Source organism: Thalassophryne amazonica, chromosome 6, assembly GCF_902500255.1.
Source record: "Thalassophryne amazonica chromosome 6, fThaAma1.1, whole genome shotgun sequence".
Classification (NCBI taxonomy): Eukaryota; Metazoa; Chordata; class Actinopteri; order Batrachoidiformes; family Batrachoididae; genus Thalassophryne; species Thalassophryne amazonica.
The window spans coordinates 32,301,367-32,314,771 of NC_047108.1; the positions used below are offsets into that span (position 1 = coordinate 32,301,367).

The window sequence follows — 13,405 nt, forward strand, 5'->3', positions numbered from 1 at the left end:
AATAAGGGAGCCGTTAAGCAAAAAGGCTACACTGAAAAAAGAGAATGTTTGAACCAACTTTAAAAAGTGTTACAATTTGTAAAAAACCTGAATGAATTAAGTTGTTTGAACTTAAGTTTGTAAGTTAGAGTTGATTTAACTTTCAAACTTAAGTTCAAACAACTTAATTCATTCATATTCATTCATGTTCGTAACACTTTTTAAGTTGGTTCAAACGTTCTCTTTTTTCAGTGTATTGATCTAGGTAGATTGAATTATTTCTTAATGATACCCGAAGAGAACCGGTTCTTGATACCCAACCCTAGTCATGTCCCACCCCGAGCACCACGAATATGGCATGCAAGTGTTGTGTCCCACTCAGCACTATGAATGGTGTGTGAGTGTGCCTTGTCCCCCCCAAGCCCCACAAATGCTGTGTGAGTGTATCGTGTCCCCGCCGATCCAACATTGTTGATGTGTGGCTGAGGTGGTAAAAGCTTGAATGGCGGTTGAAGTGCAGTGCGATCGCTGTCCAGTGCAGCGTGCACATCTGGATGGGCTGTCATATCTTTGATGGACATCATTTAACACATACGAGGTCTGTCAATAAAGTAACGGACCTTTTTATTTATTTTTTTAAACTATATGGATTTGACTCATATGTGTTTACGTCAGACAAGCTTGAACCCTCGTGCGCATGCGTGAGTTTTTCCACGCCTGTCGGTGATGTCATTCGCCTGTGAGCACGCCTTGTGGAAGGAGTGGTCCCGCCCCCTCGTCGGATTTTCATTGTCTGGAAATGGCGGAATGATTTGGACTTTTTTTCCATCAGAATTTTTTCAGAAGCTGTTAGAGACTGGCACCTGGAAACCATTTGAAAAATTTATCTGGCTTTCTGTGAAAATTTTACGGGCTTCAACAGAGAATAAGGACTGTTACTACAGCTTTAAGGACGGCTTTAAGGACGCTCGGTACGCCGCGCTCCGAGCTGCGGCGACGAGGCAGAAAACTCCAGATCATTTCTAAGCTGATGGCTCTGTGGATACGAGACCGTGGTGTGCACTTTCTCTGGTTATCACAAGAGCTGGACATCAGCCGTTTTCTGGCAGATTTCACTTTTAACAAGAGATTTTGTCATGGAAAGCCGCGTGGAGGCTTCGTGCGTAATGACCGATTCGCTGTTTGAGCGAGACAAAGGAACACCTCCGTTTCGGCGTGCCAGAGGACAAGTTAGGACAAGCCCAGCTCTCCACAATTTCTCTGATACTTACTGGACTGGTAAGCATTGAAAGCTGAGATAGACATGTCCCAACTTGTCCCAATTGCTTCTGCTACTGTGAGAGCACAATGTGGATATCACACCTCGCACCGTGTCGCATTGTGTTCATGTGACAAACTTATAACTAGGACATGTGTGATTACAAATAATGCCCCTATCACAGACTGTGCTTGTTTGCAAAATTTTCTAAAGCTATGTTGAAAGTAAAACTTTTCTCCACCAGTTACATCCAAAGGCCACTGCTCCTGAAGGGGAGAAAGTCTGACGTGCGCGCCTATCTTCTTATCGCCTGTACTGCACCCTACATGGTCTTCTTTCGCCATGGTTACGTGCGATTGACCTGCGACCTCTATGACCCGAGTACCAACAACCTGTCTACTCACCTGACCAATCAGGTAGGACATCAAAGAGGATTTGACAAATAAACAGATTTAGCCACAGTAGGACCAAAGTTTAATCCCTGTACACATCTGTGATAATGTTAGCGTGTGAGCAAGCTGAAATCTCTATGTTCAGTGATGCAGCCAAACAGAGTGCAGGTTCATATAGCTGGACATGCTGAAGGTGACTTTGACTGTCAGAGGACATGAGAGTTGAAAAGTTATCGTCACCCATGTGCTGCTACAACCTGATAATCTCCACCACCCGGCAGCGGGCGGTTTTGCGCAAATTATTTTTAAGTCCAAAACTGCACAGTATATATGAAAACAATTCCAACTTGTTATACCTCTTTGGAATCAGGACACCTTAAAGAAAGTGACCACATAATCCAAACAAAGTCAACTATCCACCACAAAAGCCAATAACCAATAATTTGTGATGAATTTACGATTCATAATTTAGAACTTCTTACGTTGTCCAGTGTTCTGAAGGTCCATATCGGTCCAAATCCGGGCATGACTGGGCTCATTTTGTCCATAACAATCCACGGAAAAAGAATATGTAGTTGTAGTTTCCATAAAGTAAGATTGTTTGAAGAAAGAATCCATCAAAGTACATTTTTTGTCATGTTTTTTGTAAAAAAAAAAAAAAAAAAAAAAAGATGAGGAAAAAAACAAGAGTGTTTCTCATTGTTGTACACCAGTTGACGCATTACTGAGTTATGACAGGTACGCTCGATTTCCTACTGCTCTTGGCTTCAAAATGGGTGCATGGAGTTACCCGGCAGAGCCCTATGACCAAAACAAGCGCTCCATAAGAACAATGGTGTAATGCCTGTTATCCAATCAGCGCACGAAAAAAATAAGTCATGTGTGGAGCATTTGGGCTACGTAGGGTTGTAGAACAGGAAATCAGCTTTCCAATGCATTATGGGACTTGTAGTCACGCATCCAGAGGCCGCTGCTATAACTGCGTAACAGGCCAGGCGGAGGTCAGAACGCATGTGGGGTATTAGAAAGTGCATAGTCACAATGCAAAAATATGAATATTTGAAAAAAGTGCTAGAATTGAAATTTGTAGCTACCAAAACATGAAAATGTGTTTTTTATGGTCTAAGAAAACATATAATGCAAATAAAGCAATTTGGCACATTTTGGCACAAAATTGGCCCAATTGTGCCGAATGGACTATTTCTCACAAAAAGTCTCATAGAAGCAACATGCTTATGACTAGAGACCGGTTATTTCACACAGTTGTTACCAACAACATGAACAACAATTGTAGTGAGTCTGCTGTAAAGTATGTCCAAGCTAAAGGCTTTTGACGTGCTTTTTTTCGAGAATAAAAACTAACATTTTTAGGCATGTTTGAAATGATATAGATAAAGTTGTGTAGCACTCACATGGTTCTTATACACATCTTCAGAAACTAGAGATCCAGATCTTTAAAATGAGCCATATCATAAGCATGTGGGAGGTACAATATTGTCTTAGTGAGCAATGGAACCTGGATATGCAAGACCATTATGCACAAGACAAAAACAGTTTTTAATTGATATGTGTCCTCTTTTGTCAACAATTATGTTCCATTAGATATACAGTGGTCCCCCTTTATTAAGGCCACCTAAACTGCAGACTAAAAGTGGCCACATCAGAGGAGCAGCCTTTGTTGAGGGGGAGACAACATCCAGCATGTGTACATATACATTATCATGTGATGAGATATATTTATCACATATTCCAATAAAAATAAAGAACAAGAACCATATATCATACAGATGAATCATGACTTTGAGTGATAGCTACCCACAGACTCAAATTTAACACAATATTTTCTGCAGAGGTGTAAAATTCCAGCTTCAGAAAGTAAAAACCCTGTCATGTGTTGCTTCTACCTGTGCACCTAAAACAGGTGATCTCAATAATTAGCTCGTCAACCTGCCTGAAGAGCTCAACTAATTACAATCAGCTTGTTTATGATTTATCAGCCCTATTTTGTGTTGTATGTCATGAGGACTGGTTTACTAGTATAGGGCAGATTTTTGTTGTAATATGTGATAAAGTACACTACATGATAACATATTAGTATAAGCATGAATTATGGGGAAAAATATCATAGATTTAATGACTACTGTACTGTCAGAGAAAACTCCACTCAATCTAAATTCAAAACATCACGGCAAAAGAACTGTATCCTTTAAAGCAGTGGTGTCCAGATGGGATGAGTTCACAAACACTGAAATCAACAGCTGGGAACCTTCTCCTTTCTCATTCAAACAAATGACTTTTACCTTTTCTTCTAACATTAAAACTTTTATTTTCTGTGATGCAGACATTTTGCCAACAGGAGCCATTTTTCTTTGTTCTTTTATTTACTGGAGTAAATTTGCAAGCTCATGTTTGAGGGCAAGTTTTGTCTTCTGTGGGAAGACCTGGTTGGGAATTTCCACGGAATGACTGCTGTTGAGGGGATTTTCATCCTTTTGAGTGGGCTGCTGGCTGCGTTTGAGGGGTGGCCTCTCTCGAATGGTCAAATCAATAGAAAGACAGTTGTTGCAGTAGAAATGTGGCTGTAAATGAGGAGTGGCCTCTCCTCGAGAGGGGCCACTAATGAGGAGGACCACTGTATGCACAAATTCTCCACTCACAGCCACTGAAGACTGTAACTCCTCTAGAGTTGCCATGGCACCTTGATGGCTTCCCTCACAAGTTTCCTTTGGGCATGAAGTCTTAATTTTTTACCTGCTACAACATTTAGTCTTTCAATTTCTAATGATCTATTTACAGTTGTAACTGAAAAGGAAATGTAACACTGAACTCTTGATGTTTTTCTGATGCTTTGTCAATTAAATAATGATCGGATTGTAGACACATGGCCATAAAATGTCCCAGCAGCAAACCTTTGGTACAAAGTACCATAATTCTCATGCTGATTTGGATAAAATGCTGGTTGTTGAACCTATTATGGTGTATATGTGTAAAATCTAACTGCAGTTGTGTATTTTATGGTAAAAAATGCATAATTTTACACAGACATTGCTTGATATATAATAAATAACAATGAGATATCAGGCCAATTTCCCCCCATCCGCCACCGTCCCACTGTGGTTAATAGACAGCAAAATCCAAGTTGGCCATCATGCTGTTCTGGAATAACTTCAAAATGCTGTTTTTTTGCTGTATGTCATACAAACACATTTGAACAGTTGTTTTTGTTATGTTTTATTGCATGCTGAATTGATTCAAACCACAATTACATCAATAAAATGCACAACAAATGTTTTTTAATGGTTTAATACAAGATGGCTGGAAGCCAACTACCACATGGCATTATATACAAAACCATAATACATGTGTGTATATATATATATATATATATATATATATATATATATATATATATATATATATATATATATATATATATATATATATATATATATATATAACTGAATCACACTGCATTCATATTATCAAGCTAATACCTGACCCATACGTGCATAAACATGATACATACGTGCATGAACATGATACACTGCAAAATTACTGATTTAAACATCAGAACTGCCTGCACAATGCATATTTTGGAAACAATTTGTGCCTGTATCACATAAAGTAATAAAGACAGAGCATTTTGAAAATATTCTGGAATGGCACAGTGAACATCTTGGATTTTGCCATTTATTATCTTCAGGGAAAACACTGGGGATCTTTTTTTTTAATTGGATATATCAAACGTATGCACAGAATTTGGTATTCATGTAAATTTTTTCCTTTAAAGATTTAATATCCTGTGATAGATGGCTATATTTTACAGAATACTTTGTAGTCTTGAATTAGTGGTCATGATTACCTCACAGTAATCAGTGGTGAAAAGAAGATAAGTACATTTTTCCAGGCACTGTACTGATTGTGTGCAAAGCAGCGCCCCCTTCAGTGTTTTTCCAGTCCTGTATTTCAAAACAAATACATTGTCCATCCATCCATCCATCCATCCATCCATTTTCTTCCGCTTTATCCGGAGTCGGGTCGCGGGGGCAGCAGCTCAAGCAAAGCCGCCCAGACCTCCCGATCCACACACACCTCCCCCAGCTCCTCCGGGGGAACCCCAAGGTGTTCCCAAGCCGGCCGAGAGACGTAGTCCCTCCAGCGTGTCCTGGGTCTTCCCCGGGGCCTCCTCCCAATGGGACATGCCCGGAACACCTCTCCAGCGAGGTGTCCAGGGGGCATCCGGAAAAGATGCCCGAGCCACCTCAACTGACTCCTTTTGACGTGGAGGAGCAGCAGCTCGACTCCGAGCTCCTCCCGAGTGACCGAGCTCCTCACCCTATCTCTAAGGGAGCGCTCAGCCACCCTGCGGAGGAAACTCATCTCGGGCGCTTGTACTCGCGATCTCGTTCTTTCGGTCATGAGCCAAATCTCATGACCATAGGTGAGGATCGGAACGTAGATCGATCAGTAAATCAAGAGCTTTGCCCCCCCTTTAACTCCCCCTCTAGCTGCCACCTTATCGTGGTGGGGGAGTTTGCGTACCCGGATGATCCTAGGAGCTATGTTGTCGGGGGCTTTGTGCTACCTGTAGGGTGTCCCAAGGCAAACAGGTCCTAGGTGACGGGTCAGACTAAGGGCAGTTCAGAACCTCCATGACCAGTAAAAGATCAAGGACCTTGATGTTGCCCGGTATGGCGGAGCTGGGGTCCCACCCTGGAGCCAGGCCTGGGGTTGGGGCTCGCGCGCGAGCGCCTGGTGGTCGGGCCTTAGCCCATGGGGCCCGACCGGGCTCAGCCCGAAAGAGTGACATGGGCCCACCCTCCTGTGGGTTCACCACCTGCAGAGGGGGCCATGGGGGTCGGGTGCAGAGAGGATTGGGTGGCGGTCGAGGGCGGGTGGCCCGGCGGCCCGGTCCATGCTCACAGCCCCTGGCTGTTGGGACATGGAATGTCAAATACACTGTCATAAGGCTGAAAACCAAACTTATTGTGCTGTGTAGCTACATCCCATCAAAAAGAAATAACACTTGTACTTCATTTGTGGATTTCTATATTGTGCTACATTATAATTATATTGTAAAATATTTAATCAGGAACTACAGACATTCTCTGTCTCCTTTTCTTTAACAGATAAGGAATTGATGATTAGCACCCAACATGTTAGTCCGAGGACAGTTTACCATATCAAACAACAGTAATCTAATGTTGGTTTTTGAAGTTTGAACTGATCGGTCATTGTTTTCTACTCTGATGTGAAATCACAGATTAGTCTCTGTTTGTGTATCTTGAGTGTCTACTCTTTGACACACAGCACTTTTGGCTACAGTAATCCGCGCTTATACATCTTGAATCTGTGACATCCAGGGCTTCCAAAGTCAGAAGGTCAGCTAATGACAGTGAATACAAGCTGGTACTCAGTGCACATAGTCTCAGAGTACTACTTTATTTCCAGTGTGACAGCAGATATGTGTAGCTGTGCTTTGTGTGACTGATTGTATTCTCTTGGACTGTGCCTGCTGTCCAACCTGCAGTATGTGCAGAAGAAGAACCCTCTGTACAGCCAGCTGAAAGAGGACACTGTGTGGTCCATGGAGGCCTTCAACACCTACGTCAACCATGAGTGTGCTGGTCCTCAGGGCGTGCCCAGAGACTGGGTGCTAGCAGCCTTTACGGTGAGTGCGGTCGCTGGGTCCGAGCTCTCAGGGACCAATTACAGCCAGTGTTGGTATCACTGGCTGCTAAGAGAGGGTGTGCAGTCATCTTTAGGATCATATTGATATACCAGCTTTGCTGTTACTGAAAATGTGACAAGGGTACGATTAAAATACTGGGTTTTCACAAACCTAGCACTGTATACAGGACTTACATCAGACAACTGTAATTAATAAAAATTACAAATCATTTTAGTCCCATTGTAAAAGGTGATATGGTTATGGTTATGACTCATGGTTATATTGAAGCTGATGCAATTAAATATAATAAAAACTATATTTCCATATAGATATTTTACAAAAAGTGAGTTCATTCATATCCACAGTGGACTCAAACAATGACAAAGACATGATATATATAAAGCTATGCCATGGTCTTCATACAACCAGTAGGGGGCGATACATTCCCATACCAAAATTGTTTGTAGGCAGTTTAAATGTCTTATGCATTGTGTTTATATAGGCATTATGTCAAATATGTAGTAATGCTATACCAAACATGAAGGGAATCCTCCAACGAGTTAGCAAGATCTTGACTGAAAAATTCTGAAAAAGTGCTGAAAAATGAATTATTTTAGGTCCATAAAATTGGCTAAGTGCCATGTATTCAATTTTTGATATGACAGGCATCATACTAGGCTCTTTGTTTGTTGTTTATTTATTGTTTTAAGTAACATTGTGCAAAGTTAAAGTAAATCCACTGAGCAGTAGATGAAATCCAGCCCTGCACAGATTCTTCTGCGAATGATCCACGGGGGAGGGCCTATTTGACTGTTCCCTGTCTGAGGGTGCAGCGTGTCTCAGAAAGATTTTGGATGAAAACTGCTTAAGGATGAGAACTTGACTTTTGTTTTCATTTTCTGTTCTTGGTTGCATGTTTATAATTCTTTGATGTACTTTATTTGATTTTTGTTATTGTTCATATTGTCTAATAAGTTGACCACCCCTCTGAATCTGGTCTGCTTGAGGTTTTTTCCTCAAAAGCTCAACCAAGGGAGCTTTTCCTGACCAATGGTGCCTACAGTAGTGTTCAGAATAATAGTAGTGCTATGTGACTAAAAAGATTAATCCAGGTTTTGAGTATATTTCTTATTGTTACATGGGCAACAAGGTACCAGTAGATTCAGTAGATTCTCACAAATCCAACAAGACCAAGCATTCATGATATACACACTCTTAAGGATATGAAATTGGGCTATTAGTAAAAAAAAGTAGAAAAGGGGGTGTTCACAATAATAGTAGTGTGGCATTCAGTCAGTGAGTTCGTCAATTTTGTGGAACAAACAGTTGTGAATCAGGTGTCCCCTATTTAAGGATGAAGCCAGCACCTGTTGAACATGCTTTTCTCTTTGAAAGCCTGAGGAAAATGGGACGTTCAAGACATTGTTCAGAAGAACAGTGTAGTTTGATTAAAAAGTTGATTGGAGAGGGGAAAACGTATAGGCAGGTGCAAAAAATTATAGGCTGTCCATCTACAATGATCTCCAATGCTTTAAAATGGACAAAAAAAACAGAGACGCGTGGAAGAAAATGGGAAACAACCATCAAAATGGATAGAAGAATAACCAGAATGCCAAAGGCTCACCCATTGATCAGCTCCAGGATGATCAAAGACAGTCTGGAGTTACCTGTAAGTGCTGTGACAATTATAAGACGCCTGTGTGAAGCGAATTTATTTGCAAGAATCCCCCGCAAAGTCCCTCTGTTAAATAAAAGACATGTGCAGAAGAGGTTACAATTTGCCAAAGAACACATCAACTGGCCTAAAGAGAAATGGAGGAATATTATGTGGACTGATGAGAGTAAAATTGTTCTTTTTGGGTCCAAGGGCCGCAGACAGTTTGTGAGACGACCCCCAAACTCTGAATTCAAGCCACAGTTCACAGTGAAGACAGTGAAGCATGGTGGTGCAAGCATCATGATATGGGCATGTTTCTCCTACTATGGTGTTGGGCCTATAAATCGCATACCAGGTATCATGGATCAGTTTGGATATGTCATAATACTTGAAGAGGTCATGTTGCCTTATGCTGAAGAGGACATGCCCTTGAAATGGGTGTTTCAACAAGACAATGATCCCAAGCACACTAGTAAACAAGCAAAATCTTGGTTCCAAACCAACAAAATTAATGCCTCGCAGATGTAAAGAAATCATGAAAAACTGTGGTTATACAACTAAATACTAGTTTAGTGATTCACAGTATTGCTAAAAAAGCAGTTTGAACATAATAGTTTTGAGTTTGTAGCGTCAACAGCAGATGCTACTATTATTGTGAACACCCCCTTTTCTATTTTTTTTTTTACTAATAGCCCAATTTCATAGCCTTAAGAGTGTGCATATCATGACTGCTTGGTCTTGTAAGATTTGTGAGAATCTACTGAATCTACTGGTACCTTGTTTCCCATGTAACAATAAGAAATATACTCAAAACATGGATTAATCTTTTTAGTCACATAGCACTACTATTATTCTGAACACTACTGTATGTGCTTACTCAAGTGGTTGGTAAGGTTAGCGCGTACCCTTGCGATGCACCTTTGGATGACTTATGTTGTGATTTGGGGATATATAAATAAAATAAATTGAATTCAATTGACAGATAGACACATAACAGGTTCATCAACACTGCTGAAAATGGACAGAGACTAAAAAAGGGGACAGAAATGACGGTTGAAAACAGTTTGCGTTACTTTTTCAGTGAAAGAAATTACACCTAAGGTAATAACTTCCAATGTTTTGAAAGAGATGTACTTGTCTTTTGAAATACAACTCAAAAGGTTGATGTGGCAACCTTTTATAGCCACTCCCTATCTGAAAACATGCTGTGCATTCTTACAAAAAAGACAGAAAGAAACAAGCATTATTTAAAAAAAAAATAAATGGGAAAAAAACAAGACCTAATCCAGCATCAAATTTTATAGACCAGTGACCTTAACCTGGGTCCAGAAAGGGCTAAGAGGCTGCAGGTTTTCATTGTATTTGCAGACAAATGAATCCAATGATTAGCGCCAATTTTGATAAAGGGGAGCAGTTTGTTGATTAAACTGTGCAGAGATGTACTTAGTAGAAATGAAAAGTTGCATGCACTTTACCCTTTTTGCATGCATTTTGAGACCACTGCTGTAAACCAGGGCTTTCCCAACCTCAGCACCCCTCAGACGTCATGCATGTAAAGAGGTTACTTAAAGTTATATTTTAAAAGAAGAAAATCAATCTATTTCCATATCTGTAAGAAGTAACCTGATTCTGTACATGTTGCTTATCTACTTCTGCCCCATCCACTCTCCAAAGGAGCAAAGTAAAAGCTCAGCACACAGAGTGCAGAGCAGCTCAGTGGGTCTCACAGACCAACCTGGAGTCCAGATACAAAAATATGTTAAATACATCACTGAAGTCTGGAACAATCCATGTAAGGCTTTATTACACCTGCCAAGGACGTAATAAAATTATCAGTATTTATTTATTTGTTTGTTTGTCTGTTAGCAGGATTACGTCAAAACTACTGCACGGATTTTGACTTAATTTACACCACATATAGATATTAGGGCATGGAAAACTCCACTGAATTTTGGAGGTGATCCGGATTGGCGTACGTCAGAAATCTCAGATTGCTCTTGTTTCTTAATTATTGATATTGATATATTCATTTACTTGAAAATGTTCATGTTTAAATTATCTGATGTGTCTTCAGGAACCTGACTGTAAAAGTGTGGATTTGTGAAAATAATAACATGCATGTTTATTATGAACAGTTATAATTCCTAAATGCTTAATGCAAAATCTTTGTTAAAATCTTTGAGTTAAAGCTGCTCTGTTGGTAAAATCCTGCTCAGTTTACTTCAACTCAGTATCTCAACCAGTCCAAGAAATCTTTGTTTAAATAGGAAACAGAATATCTATTCATATATTAATTTTCTATATCTGTTTATTCCATTTAAGGATCCTGGGGGGGGGGGGGGGGGGGGGTGGGGGGGGCTGGACAAATATCACACAACAAATCTGGTCAAAGAAAGGCTTCTTTGTGGAAATAATATGTCTTGTTTATTGTCGAAATAGGTGGTAGGAGTGGTCTGACTTTGTTATGAAATCATGTCACCCTCCAGAACAGATGTCAATCAGTTGACATCTGAAGCACTGATTGGATGTTTCCCGTTTCAGCGGCGCATGCAGCAGATCATGACCCAGTGTTTCCTTTCAGTCAAATCCAAGTTAGACTGTCGGCTGGGATTCTTTGACCTGATTGGCTGTGACTTCATGTTTGATGCGGACTTCCAGGTAACAGAGAACTTGCTGTCTGTATTGCTACATGCACTATTGTTTTGGTTTTCATATTCTGTGCTGTGGAAATGCAGAGGTATCAAATTATACTTTCAAAATTATTTTTTAAATTAAGTTATTGTTTTATCCACGAGTGACAGTACGAAATGTACTATGGTAGAACAACCTTTGTCACTTTACCTGTATGTTCAGAAGCAACTTGTTCGTCAAAATTTGGTTATTAACAGAAAGTAAGCTAAATAGTATTAATATAAAGGTGTGAATTTGGGCATGACCCCAACATAGAGAATGAAGCTGATGTCCAGAGTCCATTATTTTACAAAACACAAACAGTCCAGTGTCATTAACTGAGGACAGGTTGAGTGGTAACTCAGGGTTTTACCAAAACAGGATTACTCCAGGATCAGTAACAGGTGAAAGGCTGAATAGTAACTCAGTTTATAAGAAATGTTGAAGAACCCAGAAGATCAATCTAATAAGGGTGACAGTGTTTTAAAGTAAACAGCGGAGGGCTATCCAAAATCAGGGAAAGGTCCAGTAACTTAAAGTTTTCATAATAAGTGGTCAGTTCAAAATGGCAGGCAAGAAATCAGGAATATAGGACATCAGCAAAGAAGTGCAACATGATATCACTAATGTGGATGCTAACAGTAAATAAAAAGAGGTGACAAGACAGGAAGACACTAGTTTACTGATCTACTCTGAAATCACATAAAATGATGACAGTGCATATAGCAAACATAAGAGGGCTTGTGTAGAAAATGGACGCTAGAGGGAGGCAGAGACCAGACAGCAAGGGAACAGGGAACACTGAAATTCAGAAATGATGATATGCCAAAGACAATTGAAACAGAGGAATGACAGCCACAGGCTATAAACTATGAGGGGAAATAACCAGATAACGTGGGGAGAAATACAACACATGAAGAATGACACTAGAGATCTGATAAGGTAGAGACTAAACCCAAACACCAAAATGTGACCCATGACAATAATCACAAGGGAAGTTCCACCTGCTCTGTGCTCCGGATGCTGTATATAAAATAATTATTTTGTACTGGATTATAATAATTTTCTGCCAAACCTTGGATGCTGAAAACACCTCTAATTGCTTCTGGAATCACAGAGGACTGTTTCTTTTTTCCTCTCTTTCCTACTTCATGAGGAAACAGGTGTGGGATGGTTGTAGGAGGAGTGGAGGGTAGGACCAAACGTGTGTTCGTGCACCGATGTCGCATTACACGGCACTGCGTGGCTCATAAGTGGCTTAGCGTGGCTGATACGAGCTCAGTAGAGGCTGCTACGTGGCACATGTGGGGAGAGAGGCACATATAGGTGCCTTAGTAGTAGATACGTGATAGATGAAAATGTGGGTCATTCTTCGAATAATCACTACACACCCATGCGTGGCTCATTATTCATGTCTTATTATTCGATGGGACTGAGGCTTTACTGAAGACAGAATAATGTGGAGATAAAAACCAAAACACTAAAATGTAACCCATGATAATTTTGTATTATTAAAAAAATTGTATTATTATTTGTATTAAATTTGTATTATTATCTACAGTAAAGTAAGATACATCTATAATCTGATATGACATTTTAAATAGTAATGACATGTATTAACAGAAAAATACAGAAATAATTGTCATAGGTCTTACAATGAACTGTAGCACTAACAGTACGTATCCATTTATGTTGAATTTATGTTTTAAGTATAAAAACACAGTATTTTCTGTCTGGGCAACATGGGGCTTAGTGGTTAATACTGTTGCCTCACAGCA

General features: G+C 40.0%; 1 protein-coding gene across 1 annotated transcript in view; it reads left to right on the top strand.

Moving 5' to 3' along the window:
• The window catches only part of ttll10 (tubulin tyrosine ligase-like family, member 10), a 68,848-nt gene that overhangs the window by 52,090 nt on the left and 3,353 nt on the right, over positions 1-13,405 (top strand). Inside the window, exons 4-6 of the mRNA XM_034171463.1 lie at positions 1,482-1,653; positions 7,160-7,300; positions 11,499-11,615. Coding sequence (XP_034027354.1) covers positions 1,482-1,653; positions 7,160-7,300; positions 11,499-11,615 — 430 coding nt within the window. The remainder of the gene's footprint in view (positions 1-1,481; positions 1,654-7,159; positions 7,301-11,498; positions 11,616-13,405) is intronic.